The sequence below is a fragment of the Odontesthes bonariensis genome, chromosome 14 (genome assembly GCF_027942865.1).
Source record: "Odontesthes bonariensis isolate fOdoBon6 chromosome 14, fOdoBon6.hap1, whole genome shotgun sequence".
In the NCBI taxonomy this organism is placed as follows: Eukaryota; Metazoa; Chordata; class Actinopteri; order Atheriniformes; family Atherinopsidae; genus Odontesthes; species Odontesthes bonariensis.
Genome location: NC_134519.1, coordinates 20,475,315 through 20,490,459, shown reverse-complemented (window position 1 = coordinate 20,490,459; position 15,145 = coordinate 20,475,315). Strand labels below are relative to the sequence as shown.

General features: G+C 38.1%; 1 protein-coding gene across 4 annotated transcripts in view; it reads right to left on the bottom strand.

Annotated features, from left to right (window-relative positions):
- tnr (tenascin R (restrictin, janusin)) overlaps positions 1–15,145 on the bottom strand; it is a 99,587-nt gene that overhangs the window by 12,431 nt on the left and 72,011 nt on the right. For all 4 annotated transcript variants that reach the window (XM_075483417.1, XM_075483419.1, XM_075483418.1 and 1 more), the window contains 4 exons: positions 7,866–7,996; positions 4,212–4,344; positions 3,273–3,424; positions 2,948–3,044 (listed from right to left, as the gene is read on the bottom strand). In XM_075483417.1, coding sequence (XP_075339532.1) covers positions 2,948–3,044; positions 3,273–3,424; positions 4,212–4,344; positions 7,866–7,996 — 513 coding nt within the window. The remainder of the gene's footprint in view (positions 1–2,947; positions 3,045–3,272; positions 3,425–4,211; positions 4,345–7,865; positions 7,997–15,145) is intronic.

The following is a 15,145-nucleotide window of genomic DNA, read 5'->3' as shown; positions in this document are numbered from 1 at the left end:
CTGCTACTGAGCGAAGGCTGCATGCTGGTGAGAGCTGCAGCTAGTTCTCCATTCTGCTGATGTGTATGCTGTTGCACTTTAATGTATCGATACCAACAAAACATTAGTTATCAACAAACAGCAAAATGCCACAGTGTGCTTTTTGCATCATACTTTGCCTTCTCTATGCTCTGGACACACATTCGCCTGAAGCCCCTCCCTCGCATTTCCACACTGGACACACATTCTCCAGAACATCTCTGGATTTCATGTGTGAAAACAGCCACACTGTAAATTTACTAAAACTTTGTCACAAAGCTGCTATTTCGAGAGAAAGAAATAAAAACTCCTTTTGACTATTTTTCTCCAATTTGAGCACCACAACGCATTCCTGCACACATGTGTGTGATATTTGCAGTTTCCGGTGTAAAAAAAATATACATGCAGGCAAGTTCAAAACAGTCACTTTCAACTGTCTCTGAAAATCTCCCATAATATATGGAGTCAATAGTTTCCTGTTCTTTGGAGGCTTACAGTGCAAAAATATACATCTGTTGGCTTATAACAGAAATTCTGAGAAAGAATACAATTTTTTTCTTATGCAGAGTGCAAAATGTGGGCTTTGAGACAAGTTCTCAAGAATTAATTTTTTTTTTTTTGCACATTTCCCCTCTTAGTACAGCCGGACAGCCAGGGTGAGTCCACCACAGCGGCGAGGTTAAGGTTCTGAGAGGGTTCAAACTCCCATGATGACGAGATTTGATAAACAAACCAAAAAGAACCCTCCTCACAACCCACATGGTCCAAAGGATATATTGCTGACATCCATGGCCTAGACACTACTGCAACTATTCTTCATCAACATCCTGACTGGTCAGAGCTTTTTAGGCCATATAAAGACAACCTACTCTGATGAGCCTGGGAACACAGCTGAATAAGACTCCAATAGCAATTTTCCCCATTTTAAATGGTCACTGGATAAATAAATAAATAAATAACTAACTAACTGAGTAAATAAACAATAAATAGCTGCATTCTATTCAACGGTTAAATTCTTTGTGATTCTAATATAGCAGATGCTGGCTCACTCTATCATGGCCTACAGGATATATCTAATAAATAGATCAATTGCGAATGCTATTCCTAGAAAAGACTTTCCTGCGCACAACTGTTATAACTAAACTAGGAGATCATAAGACTAAAATAACTATTTCATGAAGCTGGCTCCGCAATTTGTTGTGTATGCATAGGCAACTGCGTTCTGTGCCGGTATGCTGTGTGTGATCTGGGATTTTGGGGCAGCTCTCAATGGTCCACACCCCGAGGTTACATTAAGCTTCTTTTATGCACTGAAAGCATAGAGGTAGCAGCACAAGAAAGAAGAAAAATAGAGAGTACAGCCTATGATATATATATATAAATATAGTGAGGGGGTGAGAGGGCAGATTAAGGCTTATTCAGCTGTAGTGGAAACAGGTCAGATGAAATGTGCAGGCATGTTAAGATCATTATGTAGCAACACAGCCAATAAAAATGTACAAAATCTGTGCCAGCATGCTATTACATGATGCCTTTCATTGCCGCAGTCAGAAAAAGCTAAGACATTTCCTATCACTCGACAGACTTGATACTTGATAAGAAGGAAACAAAACTGGGCTTTTTTCTGTATGTGAGGTGTCATCCCACAAAAACATTCAATACTTTAATAATACTTTTTCTTAGCTTTGTTGAATAATCTTCTCATCTAGTGCTGACTGAGGTACAAAAACAGATCAATCAATTAATAATTCATACAAGCAGTCCAATGTTTCTTGTTGTTCAACAAATGTTAACAGCTACTTTTGAGCACTCTCACTAAGGAGCCGAACAAAAGTAACACAGGCAGCTGAGAACACTCACTTCAACCCAACAACACAGAGGACAGTTTTAAATGATCAGCAAAAGAACAAGTCAGACATCAGTGGAGTGAATCTGAAAATTGCTCTTTATGCTTTTATGACAGCACTTACAATCCATAGTGTCACCTGCAAAATATTGGCCTTCCCTCTGTCATAATGTGGTAATAATGGAATGTCACACGCATTCCTCCAAACACTATTTAAATTCCTAATAGAAAGAAAAAAAAAAACAAAAAAACATCCCTATACAGGTTCTGATTCACTTGATGAAATATTCATGCAATATTTTCCTTTAATCATCTGCACCAAAACAATAACAGAAAAACTAGCCTGTGAAGAAACACGACTTATTTGCACATTTTGTAATGAATATAATTATTGTTCCATAATGAGATTTGGAGGAGAGAAAACAAAATGCCCAGCATTGCATCAGAAGAGCGAGGACACTCTGTTTTTTGGTCCTTGGATCAGCGCGATGCAAAAAAACAATTACATAGTAATTTAAGAGAGAGATGAGCTTTCAGAGTCCAGTAATGATTCAAACAGAGTTTGTGAAGTCAAGTGCTGAAAGATGAGATTCTATCGCTTGCACAGAAATGTTAAAGACATCTTTCGTTTTGAAAAACATAGATTGAAATCAATTGAAACCAATTAATCAAAATTAATCTTTATTGATCAGACGTAATAAATCCATATCAGTTGTGAGGGATGGTGTGAAACAAGAGCGGTTGGTACAGCCTTTAACTGGCTAAGAGATTGAATGAAATAGGTGACAGGTTGCAGTTCAATACAGGCCAAAAAATTTGCAGCTGAATTAGATTAGAGAGGGTGGCAGGGTGAAACAGATGGCTGCTAACCTTACCTGTGAATTCCAGTCCTGCAAGTAATGTTATCATTCCAGACACACACACACAAATGAATGAATAAAGAAATATGAATGAAGATAGTGCTTGTCTAACCTTTCTCTACGCTTAAAAAAAAAAAAAACAGTTATGCGCAGGCCAATCTTGTTGTTTTTCTTCCCTCACAATCAATATCTTACATAGAAAAAAAAAAAAAAAAAAACTTACCAAGCCAGAACTCATCCTCCAGGTTTCCAAATCCAACTCGATAGTCACTCCACTTCCTGGAAAAGTCTGTCAGACCGTTCTGACGACGCTGGAACACCTGGACACCATTATGATGAGTGACAACAGCAGAAAAAAACACTTTATTACTTTTTCTGACGAGAAAAAAAAAATACAGACAAACTGTGTGCAGATCAGCAAGTGATCTTATTGAGAAGAAAGGTTGACAGCAAATCCAAATTTTTCTGCCACTCATCTTTTTCCTGTCCTCGTTTCCCAATTAGACAGAGTGCTATAAAAAGAAAGTGGTGTCTTCACAGTCACTTACAATCCAGCCTCCTTCATCTGTGGTCATGTCGCAGTACACCTGCACACCCTGGCTCGGGTCCCTGTTGATGTAAATGGTGTAGACACCGCTCAGAGTCTCTCCGTTCAGCAGGTGTTGGGCACAGTTCTGTGGTGTTGCAAACAGACGACTCCCTGGAGACGAGCAGAGGATCAGCGATGACAAGTATTAATTGGCTTCTCTTCCACTTTTAAAAAGTTTAAGAATTGAATACAGGATACATGGATACACTTAAAAGATGAATGTTTTATATCAGATATGATATTTTGTTCCATCACATATTGCCAACAAATTTAGTGCAAATGACAACTTGCATCAAACTTTCCAGATGCAGCAGGCAGCTATTGCCAGAAAAACTAAATACACTAACAAGGGACTTCCATCAGACAAAGCGAGGGACTGAGTGGTGAACATTTAGCAGTTAAAAAGACAAATATTTTCCTCAGGAGTTGGACAAAAACAGAAAGAGAAAATGAACATGGAAACCTTCATGTGGACGAAAAAACAGGCTAACATTGCTTTTGCTCCGCTGGATTCGTCAGAAGGCAACTGTTCGCCATCTCACTGACCAAAGCTATACATATACCGTACACCATCTGTCTGTAATGTGTTAACAATTATATTAACTTTTTTTGCATGTCATTTTAATTGCTGCAGATTAACAACTCCAGCATCCTCTCTACATTCTGAACTCCTCAGAAATTACAGGACTTTGTTCACCTTAAGACAGCCACCCTGCAGGTGCAGCCAGATGGTGAATCTCCCTTACTAGACTACACGGTAAAGAGATGAAAGTCATGCCTGTCTTTGGGAACTGGTAATCATGCCCCATTGTTCTGTTGACAGTGATGTGCAATGCAGTGGAAAATCTCCGCCAAGAACATTCACCCCATTAGAACACATCATGTGTGAATCTTGTACCTGTGGTAAAAGTAGTGGAAACCACAGCGCTGGTATCAAGCCCTCTTGCAGCCTGGAGCTTCACAGTGTACTCTGTAGACTCAGCCAATCCTTCCAGTCGAATCCATGTGTCCTCTGCATCGAGGATCAGCTCCTAATGCAAACACAGCACAACACTTAGTCACGGGAGGGGAAAATTGTTAGATAAAAATATCATATTTTCTGTTAGCTGTTAAATTTATGTGGACTCAAGGCAAAAATATATTCTATTTAAAATCCCCATAGGGACACTGATAAAACACTGAACTGAGCTTGCAAGCTCTTGAAAAAACTATTACAAAATAATCATAATAGTAGTAAAATAAAGATGACGGCTTGTTTTTTTTGTTCCAGTAGGACAATGTTACCATGGCAACACAAAAAGGTGAAGTGTATTTTCAGGAAATGGAAAAAGGTGTTGTTAGGTCAATTTAAATATTCTGTGATTAGGATTTGCACTTCGACTGGCCCCAGAAGTTGCTTAGTGTGTTTTTCCTTCTGAAAAGTGTATGAGTGTTGAAGAAAAATAATATAGGAAGCGAGAAGTAAGAAAACAAATGTACAGATAGGCGGTGACTGGGAAGAGGAAGAAGATGACAACTCCAGTAGACAAAGTGAACAAGATAAGCAGGCTTATCGGACAGCCAAGCTGAGACGCTGCTAAGCAATCGAGACACAAATATTTCCGTTTTTGTGAAGAAAGTGGAAAAGTCATGGTACCATAGTCCATTTACATACATTTAAAAAAAATCCTATTTTACTGAGCTTGTCTTAAGGAGCCAAGTTGCTTGACCATTTGTAGGACTACTTTCTGTGACATCACTTCTATAGACTTGACATAAATCAAGGAAAAACAAGCTCACGCGAACAATAAAAACTTGTTCGTGTATGTGTTTGTAAGTGTGCGTTTGTGTGTTACGCTTTGGCCTGGATACGCATTAAAAATTAAAAAGAAAGAATGAAACATTCAGCCAGTTTGGAAAAAAGTCACATAGTTTTAGGCAATGTGTCTGTGTGAATTATGCAAGGAAGCAGCTGGTAAATGGTGTCTCTCTGTCTCAGAGGATCTGACATTCTCCCATTGGGTTTTCAGGGTCAAGAAATTATTTTTATTGTAAGAATAGCTTTATCTTAACAAGGCTAAGATGGGGTATGTAAGTACATTCATACCCTTGCTATTGATTGTATATATGCGGTTAAGTGGTCAGATGTTTGCCGGGAGTGTACTTCTCTTTGTGTGATATCTTTAGAATTTCAGGCACAACTATAACCAATTCTGATGCATGCATTCACAAACTCCTCTGTAAACATTAATCCGATAAGAAATTAATCTACCGGCTACTGTTGTAAATTATAGAAGTCCATTAAACAGGGTTGGAGTTGAAGGTAGCTGAGCATGTGGAGGCTCACCAATACTGGGCAGATAAGAGCTGAGATGTATTTTCAGCCAAAGAAGACCTCAAGTACAGACAGCCAGGGGAAAATCAAACAAGAAGCACTTTAATCTGCGGCTGTGGCTATCTGTGTTGCTCTGTGCACGAATGATGGGATGCAGGTTGTTGAACACTATGAATTCAATCTGTGGCACTTGCTGTGGAGGCAGCTGTCAGAGATGAACAAAGATTTGAAAGAAACAATGAAAAATAAAACAATAATTTCAAATCTAAGGGATTGTCCAGATTCTTTCTTTTCTAAGCTTATTTTTTTCTCCACCATGAAAGGAAGACAAGGGGTATTTGAGAAACTATTAGGAATATCTATTTTCCTCTCAGTCTCTGGCGATGTGTATCAGTGTCCATGTTCACTTGAGAGTAAACCAGACAGACTGAGCATCAGTGGTGGAGAGAAAATTCAGCAAACACTTCTGAAGCTGTGGCTTACAAGGTTTAGGCAAACAACATGCTGTTTGGAATATAATGTAGTGTAAGAAATACAAGAATCTTATCTGACTTTTAATGAAGCTGACTAGTTTATTTGCTACCCGCAAAGCAAGGCCAGCAGTAGAGATGTTCTGCATCCATTCCAGGGACAGCTATTTGAACAGATTTCTATTGGCTAAAATGAAGCTGACAGCTAAGCTGTAAAAAACACACAGTTTGCTCTAACTTAAACCAACCTGTCCTTCATCAGTTTCCTCTTATTTCCAAGGGGCAGTATCCAGAATATCCAGGTAGCAGCTTTTCATTTCTATTTGGCACTGAAAGTTGCTTGCTGGTTAAAACACCTAGTAGCAGCAGGCCTTACCAGCTGTGACCAATTAACATCAACTATGTGAGAAAACTCAATGACACCTCATTATTTAATTGAGCTCGCAGAGGTCGATGTCTAATTCAAAAAGTATCTGAGGTTAGAGAAACGTCTCTCAAGCCGACTGCAACCCATCTGTTTCATTTCAGCAGTGTGTCGTACATACATATAAAATTACCACTTAGCTAAAAATGAATGAACTCGGGATGAACTCTTCTATCAGCAAAATATATCAAAAGTTGTTCTCAGCGAAATGTTTACTTCTCTGCATTGAATATGTTTGGTTCTGAATGGAAAAAAACGAGGATAAGGGCAAAGTTGAGGTGGATTGTTGCCTGTCAGTGTGAACACTTGTCTGTTAGAACAATATTGTTACCAAATCATGCAAGTATTGTTAAAAATAACATAATCTGATTGGTTTCATCTGAGCAGATGTGGTCACAGTGTTTCTGCAAAGATAGGGAAAAAACATGAAACCGAACAATATAAATATAAATACCATGAATATCTCCTTTTCTAATACTCAGGGTGTAATATATCATATATTTCACATGTACAGGATCAATAATGCTTAACTGCTACTTGAATAAAACACTGAAAAGTCTTCAAAAGTAAGAAAACATCTGAAACCAGTCTGCTTGCTTTGAAAATTTGAAATCTTATGAAGGGGATCATCTGAAGAGTTACCGTAGCATTTTTTGTGCATGAGTGACACCCAATGGTCAACCACACATCAGTGCCACACTTACAAGGTCACAGTGTTAATGTGTGAGAGAAAGACTAGTGGTGGATGATCCCTCCATCGGCATAGGATTGTGTGTGTGTGTGTGTGTGTGTGTGTGTTTTGGCAGCACAACTCTTACTAATGGGTTTCATTTCCATAACTCAGCAACATCAAAACACTTCATCAAAATAAACAATGTCTCTACTGAGGCACATTAAAGTAATACCTCTATTGGACAGGCAATTTCACTATGTAGCTCCCCTGTGTGTATGTAACAATCTGCAAGTGTGTGTGCCCTGAACGTGAACGTGCTAAACACCGAGCAATTACATGACTGGAAGACGAAATTCTGAATTCGGAAGTGCTCAAACACGAAAGCTGTGTCCATTAACACTTTTTCCTGGTGATGTTCAAATTAAGTGCAACAATTAAATAAATCATGTCCTAATTACAAATCCAAGACAGGGTTTCAATTTCTGTCCTACAACTTCTGCATAATAATATCTCTATTTTCAAAACTTGTTTGTGGCTGTACAGGAGTCACCAGATATGGTAACAAAATATGGCAGACAGCGTTAACAGTTGTATACACGATAAAAGTACGTGTGAAATTGTAGTTGCAGAACGTAGAAGGCCGATCACACCAGAGAATGTATGTAACTTACTTTACGACTGCCATCAGATGACTTGTAGGTGAGCATGTAGTTGTCGATTTCTGCGACTGGTGGTTGCCAAGAAATAAGAGCGCTGCGATGGTTCACATCGCTGGCTGTCAGATTCACCGGTGCATCCATGGCTACCAAAGAGAGTGTGAAGAAATTGCATTTACAATCAGAGAAGTTTTAAAAACAAAAGATGCTGGATAAATCGTGCACTGTAAATGGGCTGATTGTAGTTTTATGCATATATTGTGTAATGCGATGTCAGGTCATGTGGATTTGTCCATTCATTCCAAAGCAAGCAACAGTCAAAGGTTTTAGTGTTTAAGTTTTTTGTGTTTAAGTTTTTTGTGAGCGGTGCAGTCGTTTGTCCCCAAACAATTATGCATGCTGTGCTTTTTTGAATCAGCTGCACTAATTATTCATTATTGTCTGCCGCCCTTAAGCTTTTGTTGCACTTTTTTGTCACTTGCTGTTTTCCATGTTAAGGTTGTCTGGAACATGATTGCTTAACAAATGATAAATCACAGTTTATATACACAATAATAAACTGAAGTGACCTCAGTCTAGTGTTGTGCAAGCTTTCTATTATTAAATAAAAATCACAAGACAATCCAAGCATCAGCAACATAATAAGAGCCAACACAGTCGTTAAAATGAGTTTTGAAGGCATAAACAACAACATGGAAATTAGCCCTCACTGAACAACATGTAATCTGCAGATTGGTAAAACCAGCCTGCCTTTGCCTTGTCCCCATATTAACACAAACATCCAAAGCCAAGAAACCAAAAATACCCTTGACAGTTTTCTTTCTTTTTAAGTTGTTCATTTATCCCATCAGGTTTTATTCTGTCTGGGGAGCCCAAGCAGCAGCTGAAGCCAAATGGCAGTCATCTATCCTTTTAATAAAGCCCCAGAGGCTGAGATTGAATAGGCTCAAAGTGGTCAGTGTTAAGTTACAATCAGTCTCCTTGGTAGTGCCCCTGAAAGCCATGCTTAAAGAATTAAATGATTTAAATGTTTCGGCTGCTTAAACCAGTGGTGCTGCTAATCTGGATGATGAGTAAATTGATGAGACTCACTTAATCTTGATAAATATTATGAGGACATAACATACAAATACTTATGTGCATGCCGATGTTTGCCAATATCTGCATCTACTTGACCTGACATGAGTCCACGCTGCTCAACCCATAAAAATGTCCGATTAATCGCAACTCCAAACAAACTAGACCAGCAGGTCCCGTAACCATGACTTTGATACGTTGATGTAAATTCTATAACGCTACTTTGTCTAGTTAGTTTTGTGTATTTAAAAAAAGTCGCCCTATAATAAGCTGACTATTAAAGTAGGCTTCACTGAAGTTAAAGCAGATTATTGACAAGAGTCAGGACTGACCTGCTATCTCATGTGCTTGAGACATAGCAGTTTAAAATCATTATTCTGTTCAACACATTATTTCTTTAATTTGATAATAACTTATTTCAAAGTTTTCTTTTTCGCAGGTTTACCTGACCCATTGGAACCTGCAGGCCAATCTACAGAACCCAAATGATTTGCATGGACCTGCACATCACTAGTGTCTTTCTGTAGATTTGACATAAAATTTTGTTAAGTTGATGACTGATACAAATGATGCACTACTAGTTATTGGACATCAATGAAGACCTCAGGCACAGCTATATTGGGTGTGTTAGAACCACAGCCATTAAGAATACACACAATCATGATATTCTTCATGGAATATAATTTTGGAAGTAGAGCTCATCTTTACTTTCTAAGCAGACAACATAGGGACATCAAAAAGTAGTAGATCCTTTATGCAGACACTGCAGGAGTATTTCCATCAGGTGGGTAAAATCTTCCCGTCAGTAATCCTAAATCCCCACAGGACTTGTAAGGCACTTTTCCATCATCTTCAGTTAAAGACATGTCGCAGCCTCAGACGTTTTCAGGTTCTTGATCAGCAAGCCCACCCACATTTCACTGCACAACATCACATCATCCGACTATATTCTCGGTCCCTGCACAGCTTTGAACAAGACTTGATTATTGTGCCTTTGTTGATCGTTAAACCACATTAGAAGAACACTCACCTCAATTTCACCACCTTACATCACCCTTTTTTCATTCGACATCTCATCTACTGACATGGCAGCAGGAGCATTGACATACTGTAACCTCATTTTGGTGCATGATAGAAAATAGATGACCCTCAATTTGGGAAAATCTGTTTCCTGAAGTTACATCATGACTCTGGCACACATCATCAGCCAGTCACCCGACAGGGCTCACAGTGAGGGAGACAGGGGCAATGAAACAAACAAAAGTGTTGCACTTTGTGTACTGTGCAATCCAAAGACACTGCTGTGATTATAGAATAAAGATATCAACAACAGTACATGGCTGTCCCTTGTTTGATTCCCTGCTTGGGTTCTTAATGTCTGTTTTCATTCCTCTGCAGAACAACTTTTTTTAGGAACAGCTTGAATATTTAACTCTTTTAGAGGAGTACAAAGGCTGGGAGTAAATGGTAAGTTCCACACGTATCCTCAATTGAAACCAGGCCTCATAAAACTGCAAATACAAAGGAAATGAACAACACTGACACACCACACTCTGGTCAGTTAAATCCTTAGTGTACACATGTGGAATGATCACTGACAGCTCTGTAATTAACAGCGTGAACCCGCATCGATAATCTCTTGAAAAGAGCAGGGTGCCTTCTCTCACTGTGAAAGGCTGATCAACACTGTGTCGTGGGGGGATCGACAGAGAAAGAGGAAACAAAGAGTGTTTCAGAGAAGCTGGCTTGTGCACTTTTGGATAAAAGCGGCACTCTGCAGATTGTGCCAAAGTCTGTAGTGACAGTTTCTACCACTCTAATCCAATCTTAAGACTCCCTCTGCATCTTAGTTGCTGCATTTCCTTCTCTTCATTTAGAATGTTTGTGTCCCAGATCAACCTGGGGTCTTCCTCTCCTCCACTCTCCTTTACTTGTATTTCTTTCTTTACTTTGTGCTGCCTTCCAACCTTCTGTCAAACTCTTCCCTCCCTTTTTTTTTCCAAAAGGCTGCTAGTCTAACTACATGTGCCAGACTGAATACAGATTGTCTTTTGTTCTTGTCATCCCTTTGTCTTGATAAACAATGATGGTGGATTATTCCTACATGGGAACAACTGTCTATATTCTCCCTCTCTCCTCATTTTCCAGTTAAGTCTGTCACCTTGTCTTTCCTTCTTTCATGCTCGCCTCCAATTAAACTTTAGCTAGGAGAGCAGGTGAGCAGGTGTCGACACCATCCCTGGCAGCTCTGACACTCTCTTCTGTTGGGGTCGGAACAATAGAATTGAGATGAATAGGTTTGGCTGCATATAATGATTCACTAACACACATAAATAATTCTAAATTAAAAATAAATTCATTGTTTTACAGCAGCAGAAGGAGGGGGTTCAAATTGTTGCGTCAATACAAGATGAAGGAAGTTATTCTTTTTTAAGGTAATATTTCTATGCCTGTTTGCCTGGATGATGGATGAGATTCATTTGTTTTTTTTTTTCTGGCATAAAATCGAAATGTAACCAAATGCTGTTTTGGATGAATCTCACAAATGATATTATATTGGTCAGTTAAACAGCGTTATCATCTTAAAAGTCAAACTGGCTATTTAAGCAGACATAATTAATGTCTTCTCAAAATCAATAACATTGTGTCTCCTTTGAGAAATAATCAGAAGCAAAAAGGAATGTATATTGCTAAACATTAAATCCAATATTTCATGAAGTCAGCGTTTATAGATACAGAAAAAAGTCTAAGTAAGTCACATCACCGCTTGTCCTCATGTTTAACACACATTTTTTATTTATCTCATTGAACCAGACAGTTTCAACAAATGATTAAATAGTTGGGAAATAGTTCTTAACATCTAATTGCAGGCTCGATAACTGATATGTTGGTCATAAGCAGAAACTTAAACAGCATGTAAACATAATTGAAAACATCCCTTGGGTTAGTGAGTTGTTTTTGTTGTGGTGCAGTATAGCGAGCCAATGACAGTTCATCACGGCAAACAACCATGCAAACATACGCTCCTATGGTCGATTTAGAATCACCATGCAAGTGTTTGCACATCACTGTGCACCTCTTGTGGTATTTCTGTAAAGATATTTTGTTCCTTAAAAAAACAATGACAAACAATATATTATTAAACCTGTTGAAATTATTTGAAAATGCAAAAAGGATGTGTTCATTCAAAATACTTTATGATCATTGGGATTAATGATTATCCGCTAAATAGTTCCATGTGTTTTCCCATTTTCTCATTTTTCAGACATGTTTTAAGCAGGATTCAATTAATTATTTAACATCCATGCACAATACTTTATAATAACAAAATCAAATACTCCTCATGTGTTCAGGAGGCAATTACAGCTTTAATTTATCTTTGGAATTAATCTTTTCTTTCAAATCTTTCCTTCAAAAGTTCCTGCTGTGTTCTTGGCAGAAATGTTCAACATGAAGATGCAGATCTCTCCACAGAGAGACATTTTAGATCACTCCATACATTCTCTTTTGTATCCAGCTGCTCCCGTGTTTTCTTGGTGGAATATGTTTTAGGTCATTGTCTTCTTGTAAACCTCAGATCCTGAAAACTCTGGAAAAGTGTTTACGCAGCTGTCCATCTTTTCCTCTTTGCTGACTGGACTCCCAGTCCCTATTAAAGAAAAACATCCCCTCAAAATGATGCTGCCGCCACTATTATGTTTGATAGTCGGAGGTAGTATTAGCAGTCAAGCTTAATGCGTGGTTTGTTTGTTGATTGTGGCCAAATAGGTAAATCTTCATTTCATTAGATCAGATGATTTTGTTTTGAGTGAGCAGCGTGAAGAAGAGAATCTGTGTTATTATATTCCACTATAAAAGCTTGAGTGGTGGAGCGCTGCACTAATGGTTCTCCAATCTCCATAAAGGAACTGTAATATCACCAATATTACATTTTACATAGACTGACGAGAATAAAAAAATCCACATTAAGTTTGAAACACAAAATGTGGGGAACCTGCAATGATCTAGTTTTGTGGGCACTGATTAAACTATTATTTACACACATTTTATGGTGCTGAAAGTTTTTAAAAGTTTATTTAACTGTCAGGAATGCTTTCAGCTGCCTGATAAAAATGAAGATTATGGTTTTATAACAGAAGCACTCTACAATTGGTGAACAACGACCAGGGAGAACTGTGTGGAGCTGCCCAGCTGCTTCAAAACCATACCAACACTCAACAAGCAGGCTCAGACACATCTGACTGAAGAAGTCCCAGCACTGTAGCCTACAGGCTTATAGCAACACCTGCAGCAAAATCCCTCATTTTCCATCCTTAGTGCTTAAATATCAGCCTTTGGGGAGCTAAGCTGCCTTGTTGTGTTGTGTCGTGTTGAACACTTCACGTATGGAGGCCAGACAATAAAACCCTTCTTAGCTGTGGTTAAGAGGCTTGGAAGTTTACAAAGAACTCTAACACTTCCAAAGAAATAATACTGAAAAGGGGAAGCTCTTTCTTTAAAACCTAACTCGGAAAACCTTTTCGACCTCCATAAATTGAATGTCCTATCCCCCAGGTTTCAATAAAAATAAGTTGCTATTCTGGAAGTTGAAAGCATATGAAAATGAAGACAGAAACTATAGCAACAGCTAGTTGAGTATCGTATATTATCATTACCATTATTTGTAGGAGTTAAGGTTATCTTCGGTTTGCTTCAGCAAAGTAACAACTACATGTCTTAATAATCAATAAGTCCTAGCACACACTCATTCTTCCTAAAGTTTTCTCATCTTTGGAGCAGGCAACACAGAAATTTCGAACCTTGATCAATCATGTTCGTCCCACGTTATGCAGCCTGGAGGTAAACCTTTACAAGAGCATGTTCACATTAAACACCATCAACGGTGGCTTTCAGGTGCTACGTTTTCACTTTCCTTTAATTTCCACAGTATTCCTTAAATCCCTAAAGAGAGTCCTTGCTGGTGTAAAAACTAAGCTAGTAAATCTGACAATATGTCAAGATGGGAATATGTTTTCAAAATATATGTTTCCTTTAAAACTGTATTCATGGACTGTATTGATTCTTACACATTAAGCTGACACAAGCCACAAGGCAGAAAACATCATCAGGGGTGCACTATGAAGCAAGTTCAATACGGCCTGGCTTTTTTTTTCACCTCCTGGCTTGACAAAACCTAAACTTCCACAACAACAACAACAACAACAACAACAACATCAACAACACAACTGCACCACAACGACAACCGTGTCTATAAATGTTTGGTCTTTTTTGTGTGTTTTCAACGTGTTCGTGTGTGCGAATACATCTAAGTGGGTGCTGGACACATAATTTGATCAGAAATCCCCCCCAAAAATGTCAGGAAGATAACTATTGATCATTTGTTTTGTTAGTTTATTTATCCATCGTTTTATTACTCATCTTATAAGCTTGAAACCCAGTCAGCACTTACAAAGCCTTTTGGATGAGAGATAAAAAGTCTTCAAGAACCAAGAAAAGAAGCCCTATTGCCTTTTTTTTAATAGCATTTCTAATCACTCGGTGCCTATTGTTTATTTAGCTTATTAACCATGACACTCAGGAAACGCATTCAGTCTGATGCCCTCTTATAATGAAGGAAGCGTAGAAATAACTTCATAACTACTTTAATTAATTTCAATAATTCCCTGTGATAAAGACCCATTCATTTTCTAATCTGACTTCTGTTAGATTCTACAGCACTCTGGAAAAAAAAGAGATTTTGCAGCAAATAAAGTCCAAACATGGCATATTCATGCATTTTCTGCATCACAAACAAAACACATAAAGAATTTAGAAATGGTTAGCTAAGATAACCTACTGATTAATAAATCAACTTAGTTAGTGCGTCTGTAATCTTTTACATGTAGGTTTTTAAATTGTCAGACAGAATTTTATATCTTTGGTAGAATTTAAATACAAAGCAAGCTTCAAAGCAGATCTCTGACCACTTTTAGAACTCTGATCCAGTTGCAAGAAACAGAAAAATCAGTCGGCAGGGTGAGGGTCACAGTCTCTCAAACTCTCATTTTTGTTTGAGAAGAAATTTTGCTTATTGTACTCATAAAAACTGACAAAAACGCTTCTTTAAATATGAGTATATGAGACTATATGTATGTATACATATATGTATGTACATCATTGATATGGTTGAAGATCATCTTATTTACTTGATCCCTATTTATGTCCTAAAGTCTGTGCAG